The sequence below is a fragment of the Euphorbia lathyris genome, chromosome 6, assembly GCF_963576675.1.
Source record: "Euphorbia lathyris chromosome 6, ddEupLath1.1, whole genome shotgun sequence".
Taxonomy (NCBI): domain Eukaryota; kingdom Viridiplantae; phylum Streptophyta; class Magnoliopsida; order Malpighiales; family Euphorbiaceae; genus Euphorbia; species Euphorbia lathyris.
The window spans coordinates 26,042,185-26,067,398 of NC_088915.1; the positions used below are offsets into that span (position 1 = coordinate 26,042,185).

Genomic DNA, 25,214 nt, shown 5'->3' on the forward strand with positions numbered 1-25,214 from the left:
TATATGGTGGTTAATTTTTACGAATCTACCCCTGGTTTTTTCCCTTTGTAATAAAATATAATCTTTTCTTTTTGTTAACCACATCATTCACTAATCGTATTCCTGCTCTTTTGTTAACCCGTCTCTGCTTTCTTCCTTATTTTCTAGGGTTTTATCTCCACCCACTCCACTCCACTCCACTCCATCGCCACGTCCACCTCGCATATCGCCACCTCCACCTTGCACCGCCATCTCGCACACCGCCGTTCGTACCTCCAGTCAGTCGATCCACTTCTCACGGCGCCGGAAACAGGGAGCGGCTTCTCCACCGCCGCCTCCTCCTCCACCTCTCGATCTCCACCTCTTCTGCACAAGATAGGGTAAGTTTTCTAAAGTCTGATGTTGAGAACAAATTGCATAGGTAATTCTTGATTTGTAAAGTTTCAGTGAATCAGGTGTAGCAGAATTCCCATCACAAATCCCGTCAATCCTAAGCTTTACCTTCTTCAATACGAATTCAGCAGTTGAGAAAGGGGAGGTTACATTTGAGTTTAGTGCTGCCAATTCAGGGGTGGATCCTATTCCTGGAGGTACTACTTTGCTTTGTGAGATCATATATTAATATGGATATGCAATTGCGAAAACTGGGTGATCTTGATCATATGTTTGTAAATATTTTTATGGTTTAGTGTTTAATGTTCTCTAACTTATGTTTGCAATTTTTATTTGGGTAATGGAATCAACAGATTTATTATATTATTATTATTATATATATATATATATATAAATATAATTTTAATATATATATATATAATTAATATATATTTTATTTATACAAATCCGGTCCAGTTCTGATAACATTGCAAAATAGTGTTTCCTTAAAAAAAACTAATCCCTAAGTTTTGAAGCTCTCTCTCTGTCTCTTGATCTTTGCTCAAAACTAAATCCTTCAAGTTCTGCTGCTGCTCTTCTCTTTCCCGACCGTCGTCGTCCCCTCTATTTGTTTTCTGCTTACTTTGCTGCTCTGCTATTCCCTTTGTTTGAATTGGAGAATTGAGAAAGGTTGAAATTGAAGTGTTTTCAGCTTGTTTTGCTGCTCTTTTCTCTTTGTTTGATGTGGACATTTTAATTGTTTCTTTTACCCTGAATGGCTTAATTTATTTTGAATTGTGTTTTGTTGTTGGTTTCATTGCGACATATTTAGTGTTTTGAACTAATTTAACCAATTAAGTGTTTTGAATCAATTAACTGTTCCAATTTAACATTAAACTAAGCAAGGTTTGATTTGAACCAATTAACAAGAGTTTGTATCAATTAGCAAATTTGCAAGGGTTTGATTTGAACCAATTAGCAAGAGTTTGAACCAATTGGGCAATTTATCAAAGATTTGATTTGAACCAATTAGCAATTTAGTAAGAGTTTGATTTGAACCAATTGAGCAATTTAACAAGGGTTTGATTTGAACCAACTTAACATTAGTTTGTATATATTGGAGGGATGATGTATATTTAATGCAATTTAGTACATAGGAAGAAACTTAGAGGACAGTTATGAAAGATATTACTTTATGTAATTTATTTTGATATATTGTAATTGAAATTATTTATTTACGTTGTTATTGACTATTTTTTACACCGCATATATAGTTTGCCCCCACTATATGCAAATTCTGGATCTGTCTCTGCTTAAGGGGTATTTTAGACTTTAGTTCTGCATTTGTCAGTAAATGACCTCTCAGCTTGAATTTATTTGCTTGTTGATTGTATTGCTGCTAGCCTTAAAAAAGCTCTCCTCATGCAGGGTGCACATTTTAGTACTAGCAGAGGACAAAGTGGGTCTGGGCTGAAATTCACTAGGTTTATTTTATTTGAGTTGCTACTGGTACTAGTTTCTTGGTAAAATGGGCGACAGTGAGCAAATTTTTAGGGTGGAAGAACACATAGAGCAACCACCTATTCCTGTAGGTGTGAACAGCAACGCAAAAACAAAGAAAATGCAGTATGTTGGGTGGGGTTCTAGACCACTAATTGAGTTTCTTGAATCAGTTGGTACAGATACAAGTAAACCGATTTCTCAATATGATGTTTCTGTCATTGTGGAGAAATATGCCGAGGATCAGAAGCTTCTTCTCCCAGAAAGAAAAAAAAGGAGGACAATTCTTTGTGATGAGTGGCTTCTTTCTCTTTTTGGAAGGAAAAAGATTGTTAAAGGTCAAATCCATAGCAAGCTAGAGACTCACTTTGTGGAAAATCAAGTGGATTCAGATGATGATTTTCCTTGTAGTTTGAACAAAGATGGTGCATGTGAAAGTCAGGAGAAGTTTACTTTGAAAAGAAAGCCTAGTGAGAAGGTGTTGAAAGCCCCAAAAAGCGAATTTGCCGCAATTATTCATGATAACATTAAACTCATCTATTTGAGAAGGAGTTTAGTGCAGGAGCTTCTGAGGGATTCAGAAACGTGTGAAGAGAAGATCGTAGGAAGTATTGTGAGAGTCAAACGTGACTCTTATGACTACCTACAGAAAAACTCTCACATGCTTGTGAAAGTTATAGGTATTTTCCTGTTAGCTGTTTCCTATTTATAAATTTTCATTAAGAAAGTGTCGTTTTATTTGATACCAGTGGGTTTCACATTGGAACATGAACTACAGTCACTTCTTTATATTATTATTTTTCTTATGCCTGATCTGAGTTTTATTATTATTAGGTGCCCTTATACTAAGGATTTTTTTCTCTAAATTTTTATATATGTTTGAAATGTGTTAGTTGTTTTTCGTGGATTGATACTTTCAATGTAGCAAAAAGCATGTTTCAGTTTTAAAGTAGACCGACTTTGAAATTTAGTACTTCTCATTCCTATTATCATTTTATTATGGGGAAGTACAATGAGAATCGCATTCACCACAGACTTCAAGGGAGATAATCGCTGCCTCTATCTCTTGAATGCCTTTTTTGTACTTTTTTTTTTACTTTACAATTTGAAGTTGAAATTGTTTAGCATGTTCATCTGCTTTCTACTATTGGTGAAGCTTCATGGAGGTTCATAAATCATGGTACAACCAATTCGGTGAAAAGAAAATCTAGGTTTTGGTCTTTATATTGGCTCTTATCAAGTCATGTATCTTTGTAGTGTTTGAAAGTCTTCCTGTTTGAGCATTTTCATGTCAACAAGTAGTTGTTTTTGGCTTTGAATCTGGAAATTTTGACCAATTTTACTCATCATGAATGGGATCAGACTGCCTTATGATTTCTTGCTAATAAATTTATGTCGCTAAGGCTGTAATGCATGATAATTGAAGCCCAAAGGTGTGCCCGGTTGCTTAACATGTTCCTTCTAGAGAAGAATGTTAAGGAATGCAAACAGGAACAGTTTGTATCTAGGAATTAAGAACAAGATAAAACATTGGTATTGATATTAATGGAAGTAAACACCTGTCTCCCCTAAAAAAGGAATTACAAGGTAATGAATAAACTTCGCAGGGCTAAGCCCCACTTCTCTGCCGCCCACAGGTTGTGCACAGAAAAACAAAATTATCTCTCCTCTGTCCTCTGCATTCTTTCTTATTTAAGCTACTACTACCACTCTTCATAAGATGACAAAACACCCATGCTCCCTTAACTGCCCTCTCTCACCTTATTTCTCCTTGTGTATACTCTTAGTAAGGCCCCACACCCTCCTTGTCACTATTGCTAACAAAGAACTTTATCTTTTTCCCCCCTCTGCTTTGTTTGGATTGATTGCATGGAGGGTCAACAAGGAGAAGGGAAGTTTTTGATTGGAAAGTGCTTAACCCTCAAACCTTATAAACCCTCTTTTATTATAGGATCTTTTCGCTTTATGCTTCCTTGGTTTATTTTAACTGTTTGATCATGGGTACTTGTGACCATCATAAAATTTATCTTATGATATTAACAACTTGATGGATTCTGTGCCAAAAAAAAGTGCTAGTAATTAAAATCAAACTGAAGAGGTGAATATGTTATCATATATCTTGTATTGCAGATGCTCCTCCTTTAGTCAATGTCAACTTATTTCTAGAGCAGCTTTAATTTTCAGTGGTTATGGTTTTATACAGTGAACAAGAAGTGAACATCTTTGGACTTAATAGGTTTGAGTAAGAAAACATTTAAACACTTACACCATGAAGGGGAATAAGAGGAATACTAATAGGTGTTGTTGTGTCTGTATAATTTGGTATGCTAGCTTTTCTGTTTGTGTTAAGCTGTGGATAATGCAGGTTACTATATCCTTTCTTTTTGCTTTCCCTGTGCACCTGCATTTAAGTTGAACCAATCTTATTGCTGTCTTTTTCTTGTAGCTTGAAAGATGAAATTATAATATGTTGTGTTTTCTACGCACTTTGATTTGCATATCACTTTTATATTGAGCTAATTTTGTGTTGACATACTTTGCAGAGTATTGTTTTATATGATAGCTCCTTCAATCGCATACCTGACTTTTTATTTATTTCTTCTTATTCTCTTTTTTATTTTTGAACCTTGTTTTTTCTGTGTGGAAATGGGAAGTCAGGAGACGGTGTTTGTCATATTGTTTATCCGGTTCTTTTTTTTATTATATTATTATCCAGTGTCTTACTGATGATAATGCTTTTCATTGAATGAAACACTGTTTTGTAAGCATTGTTATAACGACTCGTACGATTCGAGTCGATTCTGTATGATATTAAGTCGTATCTATGGTATGACTCGAAATCATTGAATCGCTCGAGTCCACCAATTCTGTCAATTCATGTACTCCATTAAAAAATTGTTTTTAATTTAAATGGAGTAAAAAACGACAGAGAACTAATTAAAAAGACATTGAAGAAAACTAGGAGACTCTTTCTAATACTTTGCAACTAGGAGAGACTACAAATTGCAAACCTTCTTTTCTTCTCTGTTTCTATTCATTCTCTGCAACAAGCCTTCTCTATTTCTTTTCGTTTAGGGTCACTCTCCCTTCCCAGCCAACTCTTTTCTTACTTTCCTTTTGTGATTCTTTTGACAATGCTTTGTCAATTAGTTTTATTAGAATTGCATTACATTTGAATTTTAACTAAGTGTATGATTGATAACTTGATGTAATTTCTATTTTGAACATTAAAATTGCATTTTTAGAAAACATGGTTAATATTTTATTATTATTATATTTTGAATTTTATCCGAATCTTACAATTCGGTTCGATTCATGAGTCCCAATTTACTAAATAAGGATTTCGAGTCACGAGCCGAATCTCGATTTAACAACTATGTTTGTAAGTGAGACTAAATAATTAGACTTTCAGAGATTGAAAAGCGAGGGAATTGTTTTTCTTCTTCAGGTTTAAAGAAGATCACTGGGTCTGATACAGAATTTGTTCTTCGAGTTTCAACTATTATGAAAGATGTCCATATCTCCATCCTTTCAGAGGATAACTTCTCTGAGGTAATGAGCGGATTTTTGCTATTTTATTTTTTTAATATGGTTGCACACAGTTTTTTGTGCTTTTATGCAAAGCTGTATTGAACCATCAGGTCTGGTTTTTACCTTTTCTTTTTTGTTATCACAAGAGTTGCTCTGGTTATTTAGGAACCGTTGAACTTACGAACTAATAAACACCTAGAGGTCCTTAAAGATCACCTAATGATGGAATCAATGTTTTATCTTTTTAATCAGCTGATTCAAGTTATAGTATTATATCAACAATATTACATGCCATCCGTTACTTGCAAGAATAATGGAGATCATTGGAGATCCTGAGCTTGTTCTTGCATGCAATGATTGCTTCCACACCATTCTAGTTTCTGTTTTTGGACTTCCCCATTCGCGAAGCAATGTCTCAATACTAAATTCTCAATGCCAAATATATTCTCTATCCAGAATACCAAACTTCTCACTAAAATTTATGGAAAACATGCACACACAGTAGACACCTTTTATTCTCAATTTCTTTTAATCTGATTATTTTGATACCGCATGGTCTGATTTCAGTGTTAGGCTTAGTAATTTAGAGCAGATGCTTCTTCATAACTGATAACAGTTTTTGTATTTTCATTTGCTGTTGCAATTCAGATTTACATGTATTTGTACAATTTCATGTCTCTGTGCATGTAATGATTTCATGGCTTTCTTTGGCATTGTTCTGTTGGTTGCAGGAGGAGTGCAATGATTTGCATCAGAGAATGAGAAATGATTTACTTAAAAAGCTGACAGTTGTAAGTTCCTTCTGGTCTTGCCTAATGTTTTCATTATATCCATCCAGTTTGTGTTGGTGACATCTGTGTGTCAAAGAATGTATGGTCGTATCTTGTCCTATATTTCCTAAATAAGAAAAAGCTCATCTCTGTGAAGAGAAAGGGCTATAAACTAACTTAGTGCGTCCATAAAGTACAAGAGGATCTTATTTATTGTGTACTATGGGTTTATCCTCCCGAAATTGCTGCCACTTTGAGATTGGATGCTTGATTTCTAGGTTTATGTTAAGTTCTTCTGAATGCCTGCTGCCCATCTAGGCAATTTAAAATGTCCAACATCTCCACACTGTCAAAATCCACAGTACTTAGTATAAGTAGCAAACCAATTTGGAGAATTAACTTTACAAGGCTTCCTTTTCGCAACAGTTCATTAGTTTAAGGTTTTAAAGACTGCTGACCATGCAAAAGCCTTTTCCTCACTAGCACTTTTCCTTTCCAAATTCTGTCACTTAAGAGAATTTTTTTTTGGTGTAAATCAAATGCATGCAGCAGAAGATAGTATAAATATTTCAGTAGAATCTAAACACCAAATGTTTCTCCGCAACTTAGATACTTACTAATGATCAAATAGTGTAAAGCAATGAAGTAACTATATTACCTCAATGTCCTCCTTTTCTTTCTCCGAAATGAAGCCTCTTCCTAATGAATATTGATTTTGAATCCCTTCCCTTTCAGGATCTCCATATTGATTAATGTTTGAAAAATAAAACAAACAAAATTTCTTGATCATGTACACTTCATTCGAGTTGATGCATGGTAATTTTGATTTTTAGTCTAAGAACTTTCTAATTTTTAACGCAGTTATTCGTTACTGACATCATTTATAATTGATTCTCTAGTTTTGATAGCTTAAGCTCTTTCTTTTTATAGGCTCTTAATTGATGCTTACTGATGTAGATCTTTAACCTTAATAGGTGGAGCTAGAAAAGAAGGTGCAAGTCTTGCACAAAGATATAACAAATCATGTAGGTGTTTATTATAAAGAAAACTTAACCATGTCTTGTTTCTTTATCAAACTGATTGTATTTTCACATTTGTGCTTTTTATAACTAGATAATGTTAAAATGCTTTTGATATCAATTGCATTTTCACATTTATGCTTTTTATAACAAGATAATGTTAAAATGCTTTTGATATCAATTGCATTTTCACATTTATTCATCAATTTATAATTAACGTTATGGAATTTTTGCAGTGGTTGGCAAAGGAACTTGCTTTGCTAGAAAAACAAATTGATCTAGCAAATTATAAAGGATGGTGTAGAGAATATCCTTAATGATTTGAATAAAAGATAGAGCATGAAAAATCATTCCCTTAATTACGGTATCTCTTATATATTTTGTTTCATGATGTAGCAAATATTTGCATGTGGTCACAAGTACCAAGGGATCTCTTGTACTATAGGTTAGAAACAATGTATCTAGCAGTGTTCTAGATTTCAGGTAGTTCAGTTTGCAGCTGAATGTGATACTAGTTCATCCATTAATCATGCTGTGGTTGGTATTACTAGTCTTAATAAAATTCGTCAAAACTCATGGTTGCTGTTGTCAATATAACCACTTGTGAGTTAAGATATCTATTATTGTTCCTAAAAGTCTTTTAAGTATCAAGGAAGGAACTGGAATACGGTACCAGAGATGCATGATGCTTCATAAACTAGAGATTAAGAACTGGTAATAATATCTATGAGTAGTTTTAGCAATAATTATTCTAGGAAAATAGTCTTTTAAGATTTTCTGAAGTTGGATGAAGTGCACAAATTTGGTTTTATGTAGGATGCAGAAGTATTCCTTGAGGATCTAGTTTTGAAGGTTGGTAATGGTGTTAAGGCACTATCCTAGATCTTTGTATTTGATTTCTAACTGTTTGGTCTGCTGGCAGCTTTACTAAGTGTGTTTTTTGGAATCCTTAACATGCTTGATTTACGCTGTCTGGGTACCTTGATAGAAAGAAGCTGCTGCTAACTCCAAAAGAACAGGCACGCCTTTTGTGTGAGGTTCCAGAAATTATTGCGGAAGAAATAGAAGTTGAAGGTGCTGTGCAGGAATTTCCAAATAGTACAGAAAAGCAAGATGATCTTGCTTCCCCAAAATCAACCCCAACTGTCAATGGAGGTTTGAATGTCTCTAAGCAGGGTGTAGCAGGCAAAGAAACTCCATCAGCTTGTGTACCTTTTGCTTTGGATTCTGCAGGTGTGAGTTTAGTATAACATTTCTATATCCCTACCCCTTGAAAGATGAAATTTTTGTTTGTGTCTGAAAATGCTCTCAATAGTTTTTTATTTTAGAAACCAAATGCAATGAGGTATTATTTTATATAGTGAGGCATTTGAATTTGGGACCTAATAGGAACTCTTAAAATAATTCTATAGTTAGATTAAATCAACTAGTATTTATGTTTTTTTTTTTTTACGATTAACACGTGGCATGGTGATATTTTTTTAATCAAATAAGGATCCCAAATAAAGAATATACCCAACTGTTTTTGATATAGCATCACATAAAAAGCTTCATCTTCTAGGTTACATGTCATTAAAAATTTCATCAAACATTAAGGAAATAGCAATGTTCCTTGCCTTTGCTTCATGAGCCCCCTTTGTACAGATCAGGATATTGCATTTTAAGAGGTTTCAGCTTATCTACATCCTCCTTAGATATTACATTCTCCACATTACATTTACACCTTTCCACAAATAGCACAAAATATTACACTGATTCCAATCTTCTTCACTCTTGAGCGTTGTTATCATTTAAGATCACCAAAGGTCCACTTTGAGTTTGATTGCTAACAAATTCATTTATCTCATCATAATCATTATAATTTGGTTCGGATTCTTCCTCAATCTCGACTAAATGCACTGTCATTTATGGACAAGTGAACTAAGTATATCGCTCTCTTGACAAGTATTGAATGTATGAATTACACCTTCTTTTCTTAAGCTAATAATATTTTTTTGGGTAAAGTTCAAATAAAATCCCTGTGGTTTCACTAATTTTCAAATAAAGGACCGTGGTTTACTTTTTGTCAAAACAAGGATTGAGGTTTTCAACTTCAGCAAAATAAGAACTTTTTCGATTGATACTATTAAAATCACCCTTGACGACTTCAAAAATGACATATTTTAAGAACTAATAATATTCTAAGCAACTTTAATTCTTCAAATTTTTTATTATTATGAGATTATTTAGATGATGATTGGTAAAGAGAGAAAATTAATGTTTAGAGAGAGAGTTCCAAAAAAGATGATTTTCTAAAATCGAAAATGTAGTTCCATAGAAAATATGACATTGAACAACTTTAATTCTTGAAAATTTTCATTTTTAGGTCGTTAAAGATAGTTTTAATATCATTATTAAAAGTGTGAAACCTCAATCCTCGTTTTGACAAAAAGTAAATCACAGTCCTTTATCTGAAAATTAGTGAAACCACATGGGTGTTATTTGAACTTTACCCTATATGTTTTTCCTTGCATATCGTGCTATACTATAATATTCCATTTGTTCTTTGTTACTTCTTTCAATATTAGCTGTATGTACAGTTAAAAAATTTAATTGTCACTGCAACTGCTTCCAATTATGTTGCTTGTTTGAGACCCATATCCACTAAAATTATTTTGCCTATTGGTTTTGCATAAGTTTTCTGGCACCATAACGCAGAGCTTGCTTTTTAGTTGCTAAAGTATATCATGAGCATCCTCAACATTGCAAATCAGCTATCTCTATTATGATTGTGACTGATGCAAGATAGTGAGATTACATTTGTTAGTTATTTCCATAAAAATCAATATGGATTTATAAATTATTAAATTCTACATACTTGTGACAAAAAATATTTTTGTTATAAACACGGGTTCGGGATCTAGTTATGGTTGTACCCTATTATCTTCTAGAAAAGAAAGCTTAGGAGTCTTCCTTCCCTTACAGCCTTACCTATTTTGATCAAACAGTTAGTAGCTCGTTAAGAGAGAACTCCACGATCTCTTGAGCTTTAATTAGATTTTCAACTGATGGCTATTTTATTAATGATCTCCCCTGTAAATGGAAGAGACAGAATTACAAAATAGGAACAAAATGATATTAGCTAGGGCTGTATAGGCAGCAACTAATTAGGAATAAGAAACAATATGTAACTTTCATAAAAATCAATATGCATTGATAAATTATTAAATTCTACATACTTATCAACACAAATATTTTTCTTATGAACACGGTTTTGGGATCTAGTTACGGGACCCTGTTCCCTATAATCTTCTAGAAAAGAATGCTTAGAAGTCTTCCTTCCTTACGGTCTTACCTATTTTGTTCAAACAGTTAGTAGCTCGTTAAGAGAGAACTCCACGATCTCTTGCACTTTAATTGGATTTTCAACCAATGCCTATTTTATTAATGATCTCACCTTTACATGGAAGAGACAGAATTACAAAATAGGAGTACAATAATGCTAGCTAGGGCTGCGTAGGCAGCAACTCGTTAGGAATAATAGGAAACAACAAATTACTTTCATAAAACCAATATGCATTTATAAATTATTAAGTTCTACATACTTGTCGAAAAAACATTTTTGTTATGAACACGGGTTTCGGATCTAGTTATGGGACCTTTTACCCTATAATCTTTGAGAAATGAATGCTTAGGAGTCTTCCTTCCCTTATGGCCTTACCTATTTTGTTCAAATAGTTAGTAGCCCATTAAGAGATAATTCCCGGATCTCTTGAGTTTTAATTTGATTTTCAACTGATGGCTATTTTATTAATGATCTCCCCTTTTGAATGGAAGAGACAGAATTACAAAATAGCAATGAAATAGTTCTAGCTAGGGCTGCGTAGGCAGCAACTAATTAGGAATAGGAAACAACACGTTAGTTTCATAAAAATCAATATGCATTAATAAATTATTAAATTCTACATACTTTTCAAGGAAAATAATTTTGTTATGACCAGGGGTTTCGGATCTAGTTATGGGACCTTGTACCCTATAATCTTCTAGAAATGAATGCTTAGGAGTCTTCCTTCCATTACGGCCTTACTTATTCTGTTCAAACAGTTAGTAGCTCGTTAAGAGAGAACTCAACGATCTCTTGAGTTTTAATTGCATTTTCAACTGATGGCTGTTTTATTAATGATCTCCCCTTTAAAATGGAAGAGACAGAATTACAAAATAGGAATAAAATAATGCTAGCTAGGGCTGCGTAGGCAGCAACTAATTAGGAATAGGAAACAACACGCCACTTTCATACAAATCAATATGCATTGATAAATTATTAAATTCTACATGTAAAAGAAAATATTTTTGTTATGAATACGGGTTTGGGATCTAGTTATGGGACGGTGTACCCTATAATCTTCTAGAAAAAAAATACTTAGGTGTCTTCCTTCCCTTACGGCCTTACCTATTCTGTTCAAACAGTTAGTAGTGCGTTAAGAGAGAACTCCACAATCTCTTGTGCTTTAATTGGATTTTCAACTAATGACTATTTTATTAATGATCTCCCCTTTAAATGGAAGCGGCAGAATTGCTAAATAGGAGTAAAATAATGCTAGCTAGGGCTGTGTATGCAGCAACTAATTAGGAATAGCACATAACTCATTACTTTCATAAAAACCAATATGCATTGATAAATTATTAAATTCTACATACTTGTCAACACAAATATTTTTGTTATGAACAAGGGTTTGGGATCTAGTTATGGGACCTTGTACCCTATAATCTTCTAGAAATGAATGCTTAGGAGTCTTCCTTCCATTACGGCCTTACTTATTATGTTCAAACAGTTAGTAGCTCGTTAAGAGAGAACTCAACGATCTCTTGAGTTTTAATTGCATTTTCAACTGATGGCTGTTTTATTAATGATCTCCCCTTTAAAATGGAAGAGACAGAATTACAAAATAGGAGTGAAATAATGCTAGCTAGGGCTGCGTAGGCAGCAACTAATTAGGAATAGGAAACAACACATTACTTTCATAAAAACCAATATGCATCGATAAATTATTAAATTCTACATACTTGTCAGAATTTTTTTTTTGTAATGAATACGGGTTTGGGATAATGTTACGATACCCTGTACCTTATAGTCTTCTAGAAAAGAATTCTTAGGAGTGTTCATTCCCTTACGGCGGTACCTATTTTGTTCAAACAGTTAGTAGCTCGTAAAGAGAGAACTACATGATCTTATGAGTTTAATTTGATTTTCAAGTGATGGCTATTTTATTAATGATCTCTGCTTTAAATTGAAGAGACAGAATTAGAAAATAGGAATAAAATAATGCTAGCTAGGGCTGCGTAGGTAGCAACTAATTACAAAGAGGAAACAACACGCTACTTTCATAAAAATCAATATGCATTGATAAATTCTTATATTCTACATACTTGTCAACAAAAATGTTTTGTTATGGACATGGATTTGGGATCTAGTTTTGGGAACTTGTACCCTATAATCTTCTAGAAAAGATGGCTTAGGAGTCTTCCTTCCCTTACGGCCTTACTTATTTTGTTCAAACAGTTAGTGGCTCGTTTTCTTACAAAATTGGAATAAAATAATGCTAGCTAGGGCTGAGTGGGCAGCAACTAATTAGGAATAGGAAACAACACTTTTTCATAAAAGTCAATATGCATTGATAAAATCAAATTCTACATACCCGTCAACAAAAATACTTTTGTTATGAACACAGGTTTGGGATCTAGTTACGAGACCTTGTACCCTATAATCTTCTAGAAAATAATGCTTAGGAGTTTTCCTTTCGGCCGTACCTATTTTGTTCAAACAGTTAGTAGCTCGTTAAGAGAGAACTCCACGACCTCTTGAGCTTTAATTTGATTTTCAACTGATGGCTATTTTATTAATGATCTCCCCTTTAAATGGAAGTGACAAAATTACTAAATAGGAATAAAATAATGCAAGCTAGGCCTGCGTAGGAAGCAACTAATTAGGAATAGGAAACAACAACTAATTAGGAATAGAGAATAACCAATACTTGTGGAATTCAAGACCTATCCTAAATGGTAACTATGCTATGTGGGAAATCAAATTAGTTCCTAATTCTATTAGGAATAAAACTCATTTAATAAATAGAATATAAATCTAAATAGGACGAGCTTATTGATTCCTGACCATTTTGCTTTCAAGTAATGGATCATACAATTCCATAATATAATTCCGAAGCTTAGTTTCAATGTTTTACTCATTGTTATTAAATGCTCAAGGCACGCTACGACTCTGGGGTCCTGGAGCCTTGGCGCAAGCGCGTGCGTGAGTAACTTCATGTAAAACCACCATAAATCATAATATTTAAAATATAAGAAAATGTTACCTTCGAAGTTAAAATTCAATAAATACGAAATCATGTCAATATATTTAATCGTAAATTCTAACATGCAATAAACCCTATATTCTAAAGTTCTAGTGTTCAACTAAATAGTAAATCCTAAGTTTACTAATAGCTACTTATAAAAAATCTCCAACTTCAAGTTCTGGCTGTTTTTTTATTTTTTTCCGCTGTTATTTTAGGGCTTCTTCTTTCCCTTTGTTTCTCATTATGCATCTTTCTCTCTATTCTTTTCTCTGATTGTTTAATTTGAAAGTGTGTCTGCTTTGCTGTTGTTTTTGTTTATTTGGACTCTAGATGTGCCTAATCCAATGGTGTAGTTTGAACATGTGGGTGAATAATATAAAACCCTAAAAGAATAACTTGTGACACAAAAGGCATGCCATCAAGATCCTCTGATAACCTTGTCCAGGCGCAAAATGGTGCACCTTGCCGTTGCTAAAGCAACATGGCTGGACTTAGGGGGTGCTAAGGCGCATGACCTTGAGCATTGTGCTCTTGCACCATGGTGTTGTCATGGCATCGCCATTAACAACTATGTATGCCTTCCTTGCTGTGCAAGTAGCACTTCAACTCTCCTACCCTTCAATTTAAGATTCACAAATGGTGCATTAGGAGCTCCATTTTGCAATATGCCTCACTTCTTTTGATGAGGAAATGTGCTCCTGACATCCATAATGAATGTACGAATTGACAATTTGAAATAATCAAATGATGTCGCAAAACTTTGTCCCACCTCCATCACTACTCTGCTCTATTTTAGTGTTTCTTGGTTGTCCACAATCTTTCAATTCCGATCTGTTGATTAATTTGTAAAATTTTGCAACTTATTCTTTTTGTTAAAAATTAAGGGCTATTTATATTTTATTACTTTATCTGTTGTGCTTATCAATTGATATCAGTAACTCAAAGTGATATATTTAATTTGTAGATTAGGATTTTACAGGCAAACAAGGAGATTTGAGGAAAATATTTTTGGGGATAGATACTTCGTCTGTTGATCTAGAGTTCTTAGGTAACTTCAATAAGAGAATCAGTTGGAGCAGTGTAGAAGGCTGAAAAATAGGGAAAAAATGGGGAGAAAAGGAGAGCCTCGTACTGCTGATTATTTTGTAATGATGAGTATATATGGAATTATAAATTTACTTCAAGGATCTGATTACCTTTTTCAGATTTACGTTGCTAATTTAATAAAGAATATCGTAAGAACAATCTTTTTAATGTAATGAAATCTGGAGGACGAAATACCTTGAGTTTTATAACTAGATGGATTGGTAATCATGACATTTTGCGGGGAAATAAGTAATTCACCTCTTGAAATGTAACTATTTTATTCTGAATTAGAACTAAATGCGTATAAGCTTAGACTATTTTATTCTGAATTAGAACTAAATGCGTATATGAGTGGTTAGCAAAATTCCTGTCAGTCTTAGCTGGCATTTATTATACATCAGTTATTTCGAAGTTGAAACACAGTTAATTTTTCATCGTCCAGTTGAAATGCGTGCAAATGAATAAATGTGCTGAATTCTACTGTTTGTCGCTCTATCTCATGAATTTTCTCCACAACTATGTTGATTGAGTCCTGTTATATTTACTTAGTTTTTTGTTCTTTCTCCAGGGGCCCCACAGACTTTGGCATTTACAAAGCATAATACCGGAAAGGGTAAAATTCTTCATTATCTGCCCTTCCTAGCTTTCTCTATGAATTGGTTATTTGAGTTAGGGGAAGTATTTTCAGATCTTGAATGTACAAATTCTTTTTGGCCTTCCACTCAAATGTGTTGAAATGAAAATGCTGCTGAGTTTGGTCTTCTCCATAATCATGCTGATTAATTTTGATTTCATTTGCTTTGTTCTGCAGGGAACCTACCAGCTCTTGCATTTACTGAACAGATTAGCGGAAAGGGTAAAAATTCCCCATTTTTTATACCCTTCCGTGCTGCTATTAAATTTATTTGAAAATGTGAGATAAAGAGGACACAAATTTTGACAGTTACGGTTTTCTATGCATGTGCTTTACCAATATTCCTATCCTTTTTAGTTAATAGTCGAATTATGCACAGTTAAAATCTTAATAAATCCTGCAAAAGTACGTAGTTTGCCATAAACATTCTCGTCTTGCTTATCTATTATACGAGCTGATGTGTTCACCAGATATGTTGGCAAATTATGATTATTTCTTTTGGAATAGTAAGTTATTGAGGGGGAGCAGCAGTTGCTCTAATCTGATGTAGCTAGGGCTGTACATTATGAGGTTAAAACCACAAAACCAAACCAAACTGCATTAAAATCCGGTTTTCGGTTCGGTTTTATTACCGTTCGGTTCGTGATCGGTTTAGTTTTTTTTTAAGAATTATCGGTTTTCGGTTCTGGTTTATAAAAATTACTTAAAAACTGTACTGGACTGAATATATATATATAATGTAGTTCTTTCCTAAGTTGCTCTTATTGGTTCCACCCCCCAATTCTCAAAGACCACAGAAATCTCTTTCTATTCCTAAATCCTAATGCAATTCATTTCTTCATTCAATGAATCTTACAATTTTCAAAAGCCTCTCCTCTTCTTCTTTATCTTTTCATTTATATCAATGAAATCAAACACCCACTTCCTTCTCCTATTCCTCTCTCTCTAATATATTTAATACTAATTCCTAATTCCTAATTCCTATACATCATCGATTCTTTTCACTTCTTTCTAGTCTCTTCTCTTATCACTATGTCAGACTTAGTTCTCTCATTCCCTTCCCTCTCTATTTTTATCACTGTCTCAGACTTAGTTCTTCCCCATTCCCTTCTCTCTCTACTTTCTAATTGGAAACGTTCAATTATATATTTGTTTTGTATGATTTGGTATGATATTTTGTATTTGTTTTGTTTTGAAAGATTTTTGGTATGGACAGAATTTTAATATAATATTGCAGGGGAATCGAATAGAATGGCAATATACAGATTTTTGGTATGAACATAATGTTTTGTTTTGAAAGATTTTTGGTTTGAACAAAATGTAAATATTGCAGAAGAATGGAACAGAATGGTAATATATAGATTTTTGGTATGAACATGGTAACATGCAGGTTTTGTACGTAAAATTCTAAAGATTCGGTTAAAGATTTCTGTATATTACTATTATGTACATACCAAAAATCTTTCAAAACATGTAACAGATGGGTTTTTACATTGTGCAAAATATGCCTTTGTCTCCTGCGGGAAAAGATTTCTTGTATATTATTAACTCTGACAATGTCTTTTTTTTTTTTTATCAAGCTTCCTTTTTTTGTTCAGAAAGAAAAATTAGTATACTTTTTTAAGAGATTACTTTTTTCTTATTTGTTTTATTTTTGTGCGCTTCTTAATGAATGTTTGAATTGTTTCGAATTTAAGTTACCTGTATTACTTTTGCTGAAAATCCATTGCTTTTATCATCTGCAAAATGCCTGCCATAAAGTTGTTGCTTCGTGTTTCAATTATCCTTCAATCAGATGCGGATTCCTTCATTCTTATTGCTGATTGACATCTCATGGTTTAAATGCAGATTTTCAGCATTCTATTGTTTTAGAAGGGGAGCAAAAGCAACAGATGTTATCACTGAGAACAAGGGTAAAACAGTTCAATTGTTTTCTTTAGAAAACAAGTTAATTGGAGAGACCTGCAAATTATAAAGGAATTCAACTAAATTCGTTTCGTTCAAATGCTTTCCAAACAAAGCCTTAATGAATATGCATATGATTTCGATTTTAAGGTACCTGCATCATTTTTACTGAAAATCCATTGCTGTTATCTGCAAAAGGCCTAGCAGTAAACTAGTTGCTTCTTATTCCAGTTAGCCTTCAATAAGATGACAAATTCCTTCATTTTTATACCTGGCTGACATCTCATGATTTTATTGCAGATTTTCAGCATTCTGTTATTTTAGAAGAGGAACGAAAACAACCAACGGATATTATCAACTAGAATAAGGGTAAACCAATTAAACAATTTTCTTTACGAAACAACTTAATTGGAGATAATTGTAAATTGTGTAGGACTTAAACTGAATTCCTTTCTGCCAAATGCTTTCTTTCCAAGCAATGCCTTGCAAAGTGTTTGGATATCTCATTATGGGACGAAATTCAATTCAATTGAGTATTTTTTGCCCAATTTTCATGTTTGTTAGCAAAAGAATCTAAAAGAATTGAATTCTCTCATATTTTTGTGACGTGAGAACTGGAAAGTAGAAAGATGACGGATTTTTGTTCGATTGGGAGTAGAGTAGTTTGTGAAGCACATATTTGCTCAATTTGTACTTGAATTTCTCAATGTTAAAAATGTTTTCCAAATGTAAGAAATGATATGGTACATGAATTGAATTGAATTTTAGAAAATTCAATTCTTTTCTTGTATGAAATTTGTTCCAAACAAGGGATTTGTGGATGTGTGTGGCATTAGACGTGGCAAAATGACATACAACACAATTATACGACACACGGATTTTTAGTGTTAGTGTTGAGCTTAGCAGGTAATGGGTCATTTTTGGGTCAACCTGAAAATGACACTAAAAATTTCGGGTCGTGTTCCGGTCAACCCGGAAAACACGAAAATGACATGAAAAAGTGAAATTACAAAAGTACCCTTAGGGTTTCATATTTGATGGAGTATAAATAAATTATAAATATTGAAAACCTAATTTTCTTCTCTTTTTACACAGCTGACAGACACAAGCAGCCAAGGGTGAGAGATTTGAGAGTGAGGTCGAAATCGGCCGGCCACCACCACAAGCCAACCACCGTCTGAGTTCGAATCACCAGTCACCACTCCTTTCTTTTCATTTTATTCTATTTCAGCAGCTCTTCAGTTATTTTTTCATCTGAGTTTGAAACGGTACCTGTATTATTTTTGCGGAAATACCACAATGGCATTTTGAATCTGAGGTACCTGTATTATTTTTGCGGAAATTCCATTGCTTTTAAACGCAGAAAACCTTGCCGTAAACATGTTGCTTATTATCTCAGTTACCTTTGAATAAGATGACAATTCCTTTATTCTTATTGTCGACTGACATCTCATAAATTCAATGCAGATCTTCAGCATTCTGTTATTATGGAAGAACAAAAACAAGCAACAGATATGAGCATTGAGAACAAGGGTACTATACAAAGAATTCAATTGTTATTTTTAAGAAAACTAGTTTGGAGAGGATAGTAAATTATTTATGAATTCAATGCAGATCTTCAGCATTCTGTTATTATGGAAGAACAAAAACAAGCAACAGATATGAGCATTGAGAACAAGGGTACTATACAAAGAATTCAATTGTTATTTTTAAGAAAACTAGTTTGGAGAGGATAGTAAATTATTTATGAATTCAGCTGAATTGAATTCTTTCTTCCAAACAATGCCTAAAAGATATGCGTGTCAGTTCATATTTAAGATACCTGTATTATTTTTCCTGAAAATTCATTGCTTTTATCTGCAAAAGGCCTAGCTGTAAGCTTGTCACTTTGTATTTCAATTATCCTTCAAGAAGATGACAATTTTTCATTTTTATTGCTCACTGACATCTCATGAGATTAATACAGGTTTTTGGCGTTCTCTTATTTTGTAAGAACAAAAACAACCAATAGATACTAGCACTGAGAACAAGGATACTATGCAAAGAATTCCATTATTTTCTTTAGAAACAAGTTAATTTGAGAGAATTGTAAATGCCTTTGAATATGCGTCGATTCGAATCTAAGGTACCTGTATCTTTTTTTGCTGAAAATCCTTTGCTTTTCTGCAAAAGACCTAGCCATTAACTTGTTGCTTTGTATTTCAGTTACCCTTCAATAAGATGACAATTACTTCATTCTTATTGCTCACTGACCTCTTTTTTTTGTTTTAATAAAATGCAGATTGTCAGGGTTAAGCGATGATGAAGAGAAATCGGAAGATTCTAGCAGCGACCTGGAGATCCCTGTGCCGGTGATTGATATAAGCGATGATGAAACTCTTCGTCATTGCTTATATCAATCACCTCTTCATCATCGCCGGTGATTGATACAAGCGATGATGAAGAGGTGATTGATTTAAGCAATGATGAAGAGAAATCGGAAGATTCAAGCAGCGACTTAATTATTTTCCTCCAGATTTTAAGGTTTGGTTGACAGGATAGAGTCAAAAAGAAGCTGTAACATTGAGTAGTATGCTTTGAGGGATATTTGGTGGTTACAGTATAGATGACTGATGTAACTTTATAGGAATAAGCTGGGGGAGCCTCAATCGTAAAAACTTCGGCTTAGGTTGGTGCTATACATATACATAAGAACTGGGGTCCCTCAAAATTTTCGAGGGGTACTACATTTAGGACCCAAATTGATTTTTACACAAGGTTTTTTCCCTGTAAATTGTTATATAGCTTTTTCAATAAAAGTTTAAGGTAAACCATATTTTTCCTATCTTCCTTTAGTGCTTCCGCTAATAATGAGGCGACAAAAGGAGCAACTGGTTCCTTCGTTTAAGGTGACAAAAGAATATTTTATGTTTTTGTTTTCCTGTAGTGTGTGCTTGATTAAGGAACCTTTTGTTTGAGTTCTTTTGCTGGCGTGATGAATGGTATAACTGGTTCCTTCTGTGTTTATATTTACTGAATTGAAGAGTTAAAGTTAGTGAGTAGGTAAATCCAGAGAATGTTTTCTATTAATTGATTTCTAATTCATAAAGTGCATGCATGCCTGAAATATGTTTCAATTGTTAAGTTTTCGGCTCTATGTTGTTACGTTTATAGCGTTTTTGTGCCATATTTAGAGCTGCCGAGACGCTGCTTTCCTTAAGAAATGACTGTGTACTGTTTTATAGGGTAAATTTACATTCATGACTCCTCAACTTTATTTCTACTTTTATCATGATCTCTGAACTTTAAAGCCAAACATTATAAACCCATAACTTTGCACTTTACTAACATACGATCACTTGTACCGTTGATCATGATAAATACTCCAACAGCAGGTAATTCTTCGTGGTAGATTATATAAAAATGATATTCTAAGCAACTTTAAGATGGAGAAAATAATTGTTTAGAGAGGGAAAACTGTGAGAATGGCGATTTGGAAAATGACTGTTTAATGAGAAAGTGATTCTAAGCAGCTTTAGTTTTTCGATTTCTCCATTTTGAAGTAGTCATGGGTCATTGTAAATGGTAAAAGGTAGATCTGACAATTATCATTTTCAAGTCGTGGGGTAAATTATATCCATGGATACTGAACTTTACTCATTTTAACACTGTGACCACTAAAATTCAATTCTTAACGGTAGGACCATTTAAATTTACACTTTTTAATATCTATGGTCATTCAACTTTAACTAACTTTTCAAAATTACTGTTAACAACCTCAAAATGAAAATGTTCAAGAATTAAAGTTGTTCAGAACAATATTTACGATGAAACCACTTTTTTTTTTCAAAGTCACATTCTTTTTGGAGCTCTCTCTCTTTAAAGATTCATCATCTCCCTCCTAACTAAACAACATCTAAATGATCTCTAAACGAAAATTTTCACGTATTAAAGTTCCTTACAATATTATTAACTCTTTAAATTTTTTATTTTGAGACCGTCGACGGTTTTTTTGAAGGAGTAGTTGAAACATCAAAATAAATTTAATGGTTGAACCATAGACTATTTATTTAGGCAAATGATATATACAATCCTATGGAATGTATATAAGCATTTAATCATCTGTATATATTTTTTTTTTCAATAAAAAAGAGAACTTTAATTCTAAAATAAACATTTATTTGTATTGAAAATATAATAATATATTATGATAAGTGCATTTAAGTATTTAGCATTAAAGTATTAACAAGTTTTAGATATTGGAACACAAAATTAACACTATGAATTTGGAGTTTTTATTTACAGCCCTTAGGGCTGTAAATATTGAAACCCTTTTATTTATAGTTAAGTGTTATGGAAGTAAATAACATATCAAAATTCTAATTATATATAATCATAACATAAATGAACTTACAAAGAGCAAAATTACACTAAACTACTAAATACATCTTACAATAAGATTTCCATAGCAACTTGCGAGACTAATTATTTTGCTATTGCCCATATCTCTTTAACTTTTTCAATTATTTTCTTTACAATTTCTTCTTCTTATACCTATTTCAAAGGTTTCGGTTTATAATTATGGTTGGTTTTGCTTAAAAGGATTATTGTTACTATTTTTGTTTTTCTTTAATCTTTTATCCGATATCATTTTATAATTATTATTTTTTATCTTGTTGTAGAAGAAGATTATAACGTTAGAGGCAACTTGGAAAATATCAATTTAGACTTCTTTGATCCGCTCTTTGCAAACAACGAGAGATAAACTTTTAATTTTAAATATTGATTTGATGATGATAAAACCTGAGTCAACAATATCATTTATCTATTAATTAATATTTTACTATATTGATTATCAATTTAGTATTATAGTGTTAAACTTGATGTTTTTATATATTATAGACTTATTATCCTGGTATTCTAATTTTATTATGTAAAAGGTTAAATAAAACTTAAAATATTAGTTTTTATAGGATCTTTTGAACCTCAGTTCAACCCCATTAAATCCCGGTTGAACTCTAAACCCTTAAGGTGTCGTTTGGTATGCCGTAATGCAATGCAATATAATCAAGGTCGTAATGTAATCTAAGTTGTAATGGAATGGAATGGTGATTCTATTGCCATGTTTGGTTGACAATTGAAAAGAAAATGATGGAATGTAATTGCCATTACAATACTTATATTTTCCTAATGTAATCATAAAATTTTATTTACATAATTAAAATCAACGAAAAACATGAAAACCGTGAAAAGTACAAAAAATGTGAAAATCGAATCGAATCGAATCAAATACAAAATTAGATTAACCGAAATCAATAAATTAGTATATAGTTTTTCGCATTTTCATATTTTTTTACATTTTTATCGTTTCTTTTAATTTCCATTTTCAACATTTTTCACAGTTTTTCTATTTTCTACTTTTTTCGGTTTTTTGTTTTTTTCATTTTTTTTGCATTTTTTTCGATTTTTCAATTTTTTTTTTCTTTTTTCTCGTTTTCAATTTTCATGTTTTTCTACTTTTTGCGTTTTTGACAAGAATGAGAGGTTAGACTGAAATGTAAGATTTGAGAAATGAGAGGCTAGATGATAATGTAATGAAAATTCAAGTCATGTTTCTATGTAATGGTGATTTACACAACAATAAATGTAGTTGTAGTTCTATAACACAAGTGATTATATTAAAGAAAATGGAGCTTACAAGTTAAAGACTAAGATACTCTTATAGACTGATAGTAAACATCATAGAAAAAGCAACACCCTTAAATCAAGCTGAACATTAACCAAACTACCTTATCCAAGCGAATACAGATTGAGGAGCAAAACACAGTAGAGAAGCCAAGTAAACTACTTTATCCAAAAACAGATTGAGGAACAACATCTGGTTTCCGAAAATGTGCATTCGTGCACATTAAAATGCTCAAAAATACATGGAGGAAGAAAAGGCAAATTCTAAAGAATTCAGAATCTTTTCTACCACTAAATTCTGCCATTTCAAGCCACAAGAAGTTTTAAGTAATCTGGATGTCTCTAATATCTATTTTGTAAATACCAATATAATGTCTCCAAATTCCCTAACTAACCTCACAGTATAAGAACAAGCGTGAATGAGGCTCAACAAACTAACAAAAGATGATGCATTTGAATTTATAAGTGCCTTCTCCGCAGCAGATTAATTGTAAAATTAAACGTGTTGAGTAATGTAGATTGAGCAAGTCAGTGTAATAAATTAAGCTATTACCCTAAGCAGCACCATAATAGAGACCAAAAAAATGAACATCAAAGCAACTTAAGGCCCCCTAGTTCCAGATATAGTTCCTTTTAGGCATTCATCACACTGAAATGTCAAGAATTGGCCATCAAGAAATAACAAATTGTGAGGCTGAAAAGGAGTGAATTCAAAGACTGATTTAGGGCGTGCACTGTGGTACAAGATGCAATGACCATAATAGAGACTAAAAAAATGGCCATCGAGCAACTTAAGGCCTCCTAGTTCCAGTTATAGCTCCTTTTAGGCATTCATCACACTGAAATATTAAGAATTGTCCATCAAGAGACAACAAATTGTGAGACTGAAAGAAGGTGTGAATTCAAAATTTGATTTAGGGCGTGCACTGTGGTACAAGATGTAATAAGCTTGTACCTAAGGGTGACTTTGAGGACAAAGACGATTAAGGCCATTGAAAGATGAAGCAAGCTCAATAATTAAGATCATAAAAGCAAAAGATCATAACAAGGGAAAATTTCCATAAAAAACAGAATAAGAAACATATTTGATGAAACGTCGTCGGTTGACAGCTAGAAGCTTGATGTGCATTATGTTTAAAGTCTTATGAAGAATTTGCAAGAGAAACAAAAAATTGTCACATGAGAGGCTTGTCTCTGTAATCATTTGCAAGCAAACGTAATTAGCATGATGAAAGAAATGAAATTCTTATAAGCAAACTACATTAACCCAGCTGGTGAACTGAAAGGGAAAAGATCCAGAAATCTTCCACAATTAGACAGAAATGAGAAAGTAACTGACAAAAGGAATGATCTGATAGAAAAAAGGAATGAATTGTTATTAATCCGAAAAGAGAAAACAGTACAAGGTATTGCTACCCCTCTCAACCCAAACGGGAGAGCCCTGCTAAGCAGAAAAGACAAACAAAATCAGCATACCTCACACCTTTCCCCACCCACAGTATATAACCAACTCATTCCCTAAAACACCCTTGTAAATAACTAACTCTTTCCAAATATCCATTTCTGCCCCTGTATATTTCCCTTTTTCCTAACATATACCTGTAGAGGTTTAGGCCCATGATCTTGTTGCAAAATAGCCCGACTAATATCTTGTTCTCTATCATTGCCACCCCCTTGAGAAAGTGTCTTGTCCTCAAGACAAAACGAAGGGAACTCACTCTTGATAACAAACTCATCTTCCCAAGTGGCGTCTTCAACTCCTTTAGATTGCCACTGTATCAGCCATTGAGAAACAGAATCCCCATGTTTCTGTGTAGTTCGGGTAGCCAACACTTTTGCAGGAGTAAGTGTGTCAGAGGGATCAATAGCCAATTCTTGGGGAAGGTCAGTAGAAGCAGAATGGGCGCCAATGGCCTTTTTTAGCAAAGATACATGAAATACGGGGTGAATACGAGAGGTGTCCGGCAATTGTAAGCGGTAAGCCACTGAACTAATACGGGCAGTAACCGGATAAGGCCCATAAAAACGAGCAGACAACTTCGGGTAAACTCGACGAGCAACTGACTGTTGCCTATGAGGCTTAAGCTTAATATACACCCAGTCCCCCACAGAAAATTGCACATCTCGCCTGTGCTTGTCTGCCTGAGTCTTCATCTGTTGTTGAGCACGCAACAAATGTTGCTTGAGCTGTCGCAAGGCCTCGTCGCGATCTCGTAAAGCATGAGCCACAGCCTCCACCTGAATCTCTTGGGAACTAAAGCGGAACACGGAAGGAGGAGGTCTGCCATATAGGGCTTCGAAAGGAGTGGTGCCAGTAGAAATATGAAATGAAGTATTATACCAAAATTCCGCCCACGGCAGCCATTGGAGCTAGAATTTAGGCTGATCAGACGCGAAGCATCGCAAATAGGACTCTAAACAGCGA

The 25,214-nt window shown here is 33.4% G+C and overlaps 1 protein-coding gene across 8 annotated transcripts; it reads left to right on the plus strand.

The window, feature by feature from the left end:
* Nucleotides 1–81: 81 nt before the first annotated feature.
* LOC136233854 (uncharacterized protein At5g08430-like) lies at nt 82–19,940 on the plus strand. 8 transcript variants are annotated; one of them, XM_066023550.1, is made up of 15 exons: nt 82–359; nt 427–569; nt 1,780–2,531; nt 5,300–5,403; nt 6,114–6,173; nt 7,127–7,177; nt 7,408–7,478; nt 8,139–8,404; nt 15,155–15,199; nt 15,398–15,442; nt 17,069–17,275; nt 17,426–17,494; nt 18,221–18,658; nt 18,740–19,250; nt 19,407–19,940. In XM_066023550.1, the coding sequence occupies exons 3-11, from the start codon at nt 1,880–1,882 to the stop codon at nt 17,158–17,160; spliced, it is 1,386 nt and encodes a 461-aa protein (XP_065879622.1). In that variant the 5' UTR covers nt 82–359; nt 427–569; nt 1,780–1,879; the 3' UTR covers nt 17,161–17,275; nt 17,426–17,494; nt 18,221–18,658; nt 18,740–19,250; nt 19,407–19,940. The 8 variants fall into 8 exon arrangements, with proteins under 8 accessions (XP_065879622.1, XP_065879624.1, XP_065879623.1 ...); XM_066023552.1 differs by having other exon boundaries at nt 18,740–18,805; nt 19,092–19,940; XM_066023551.1 differs by having other exon boundaries at nt 18,740–18,805.
* The last annotated feature ends 5,274 nt before the right edge of the window (nt 19,941–25,214 follow it).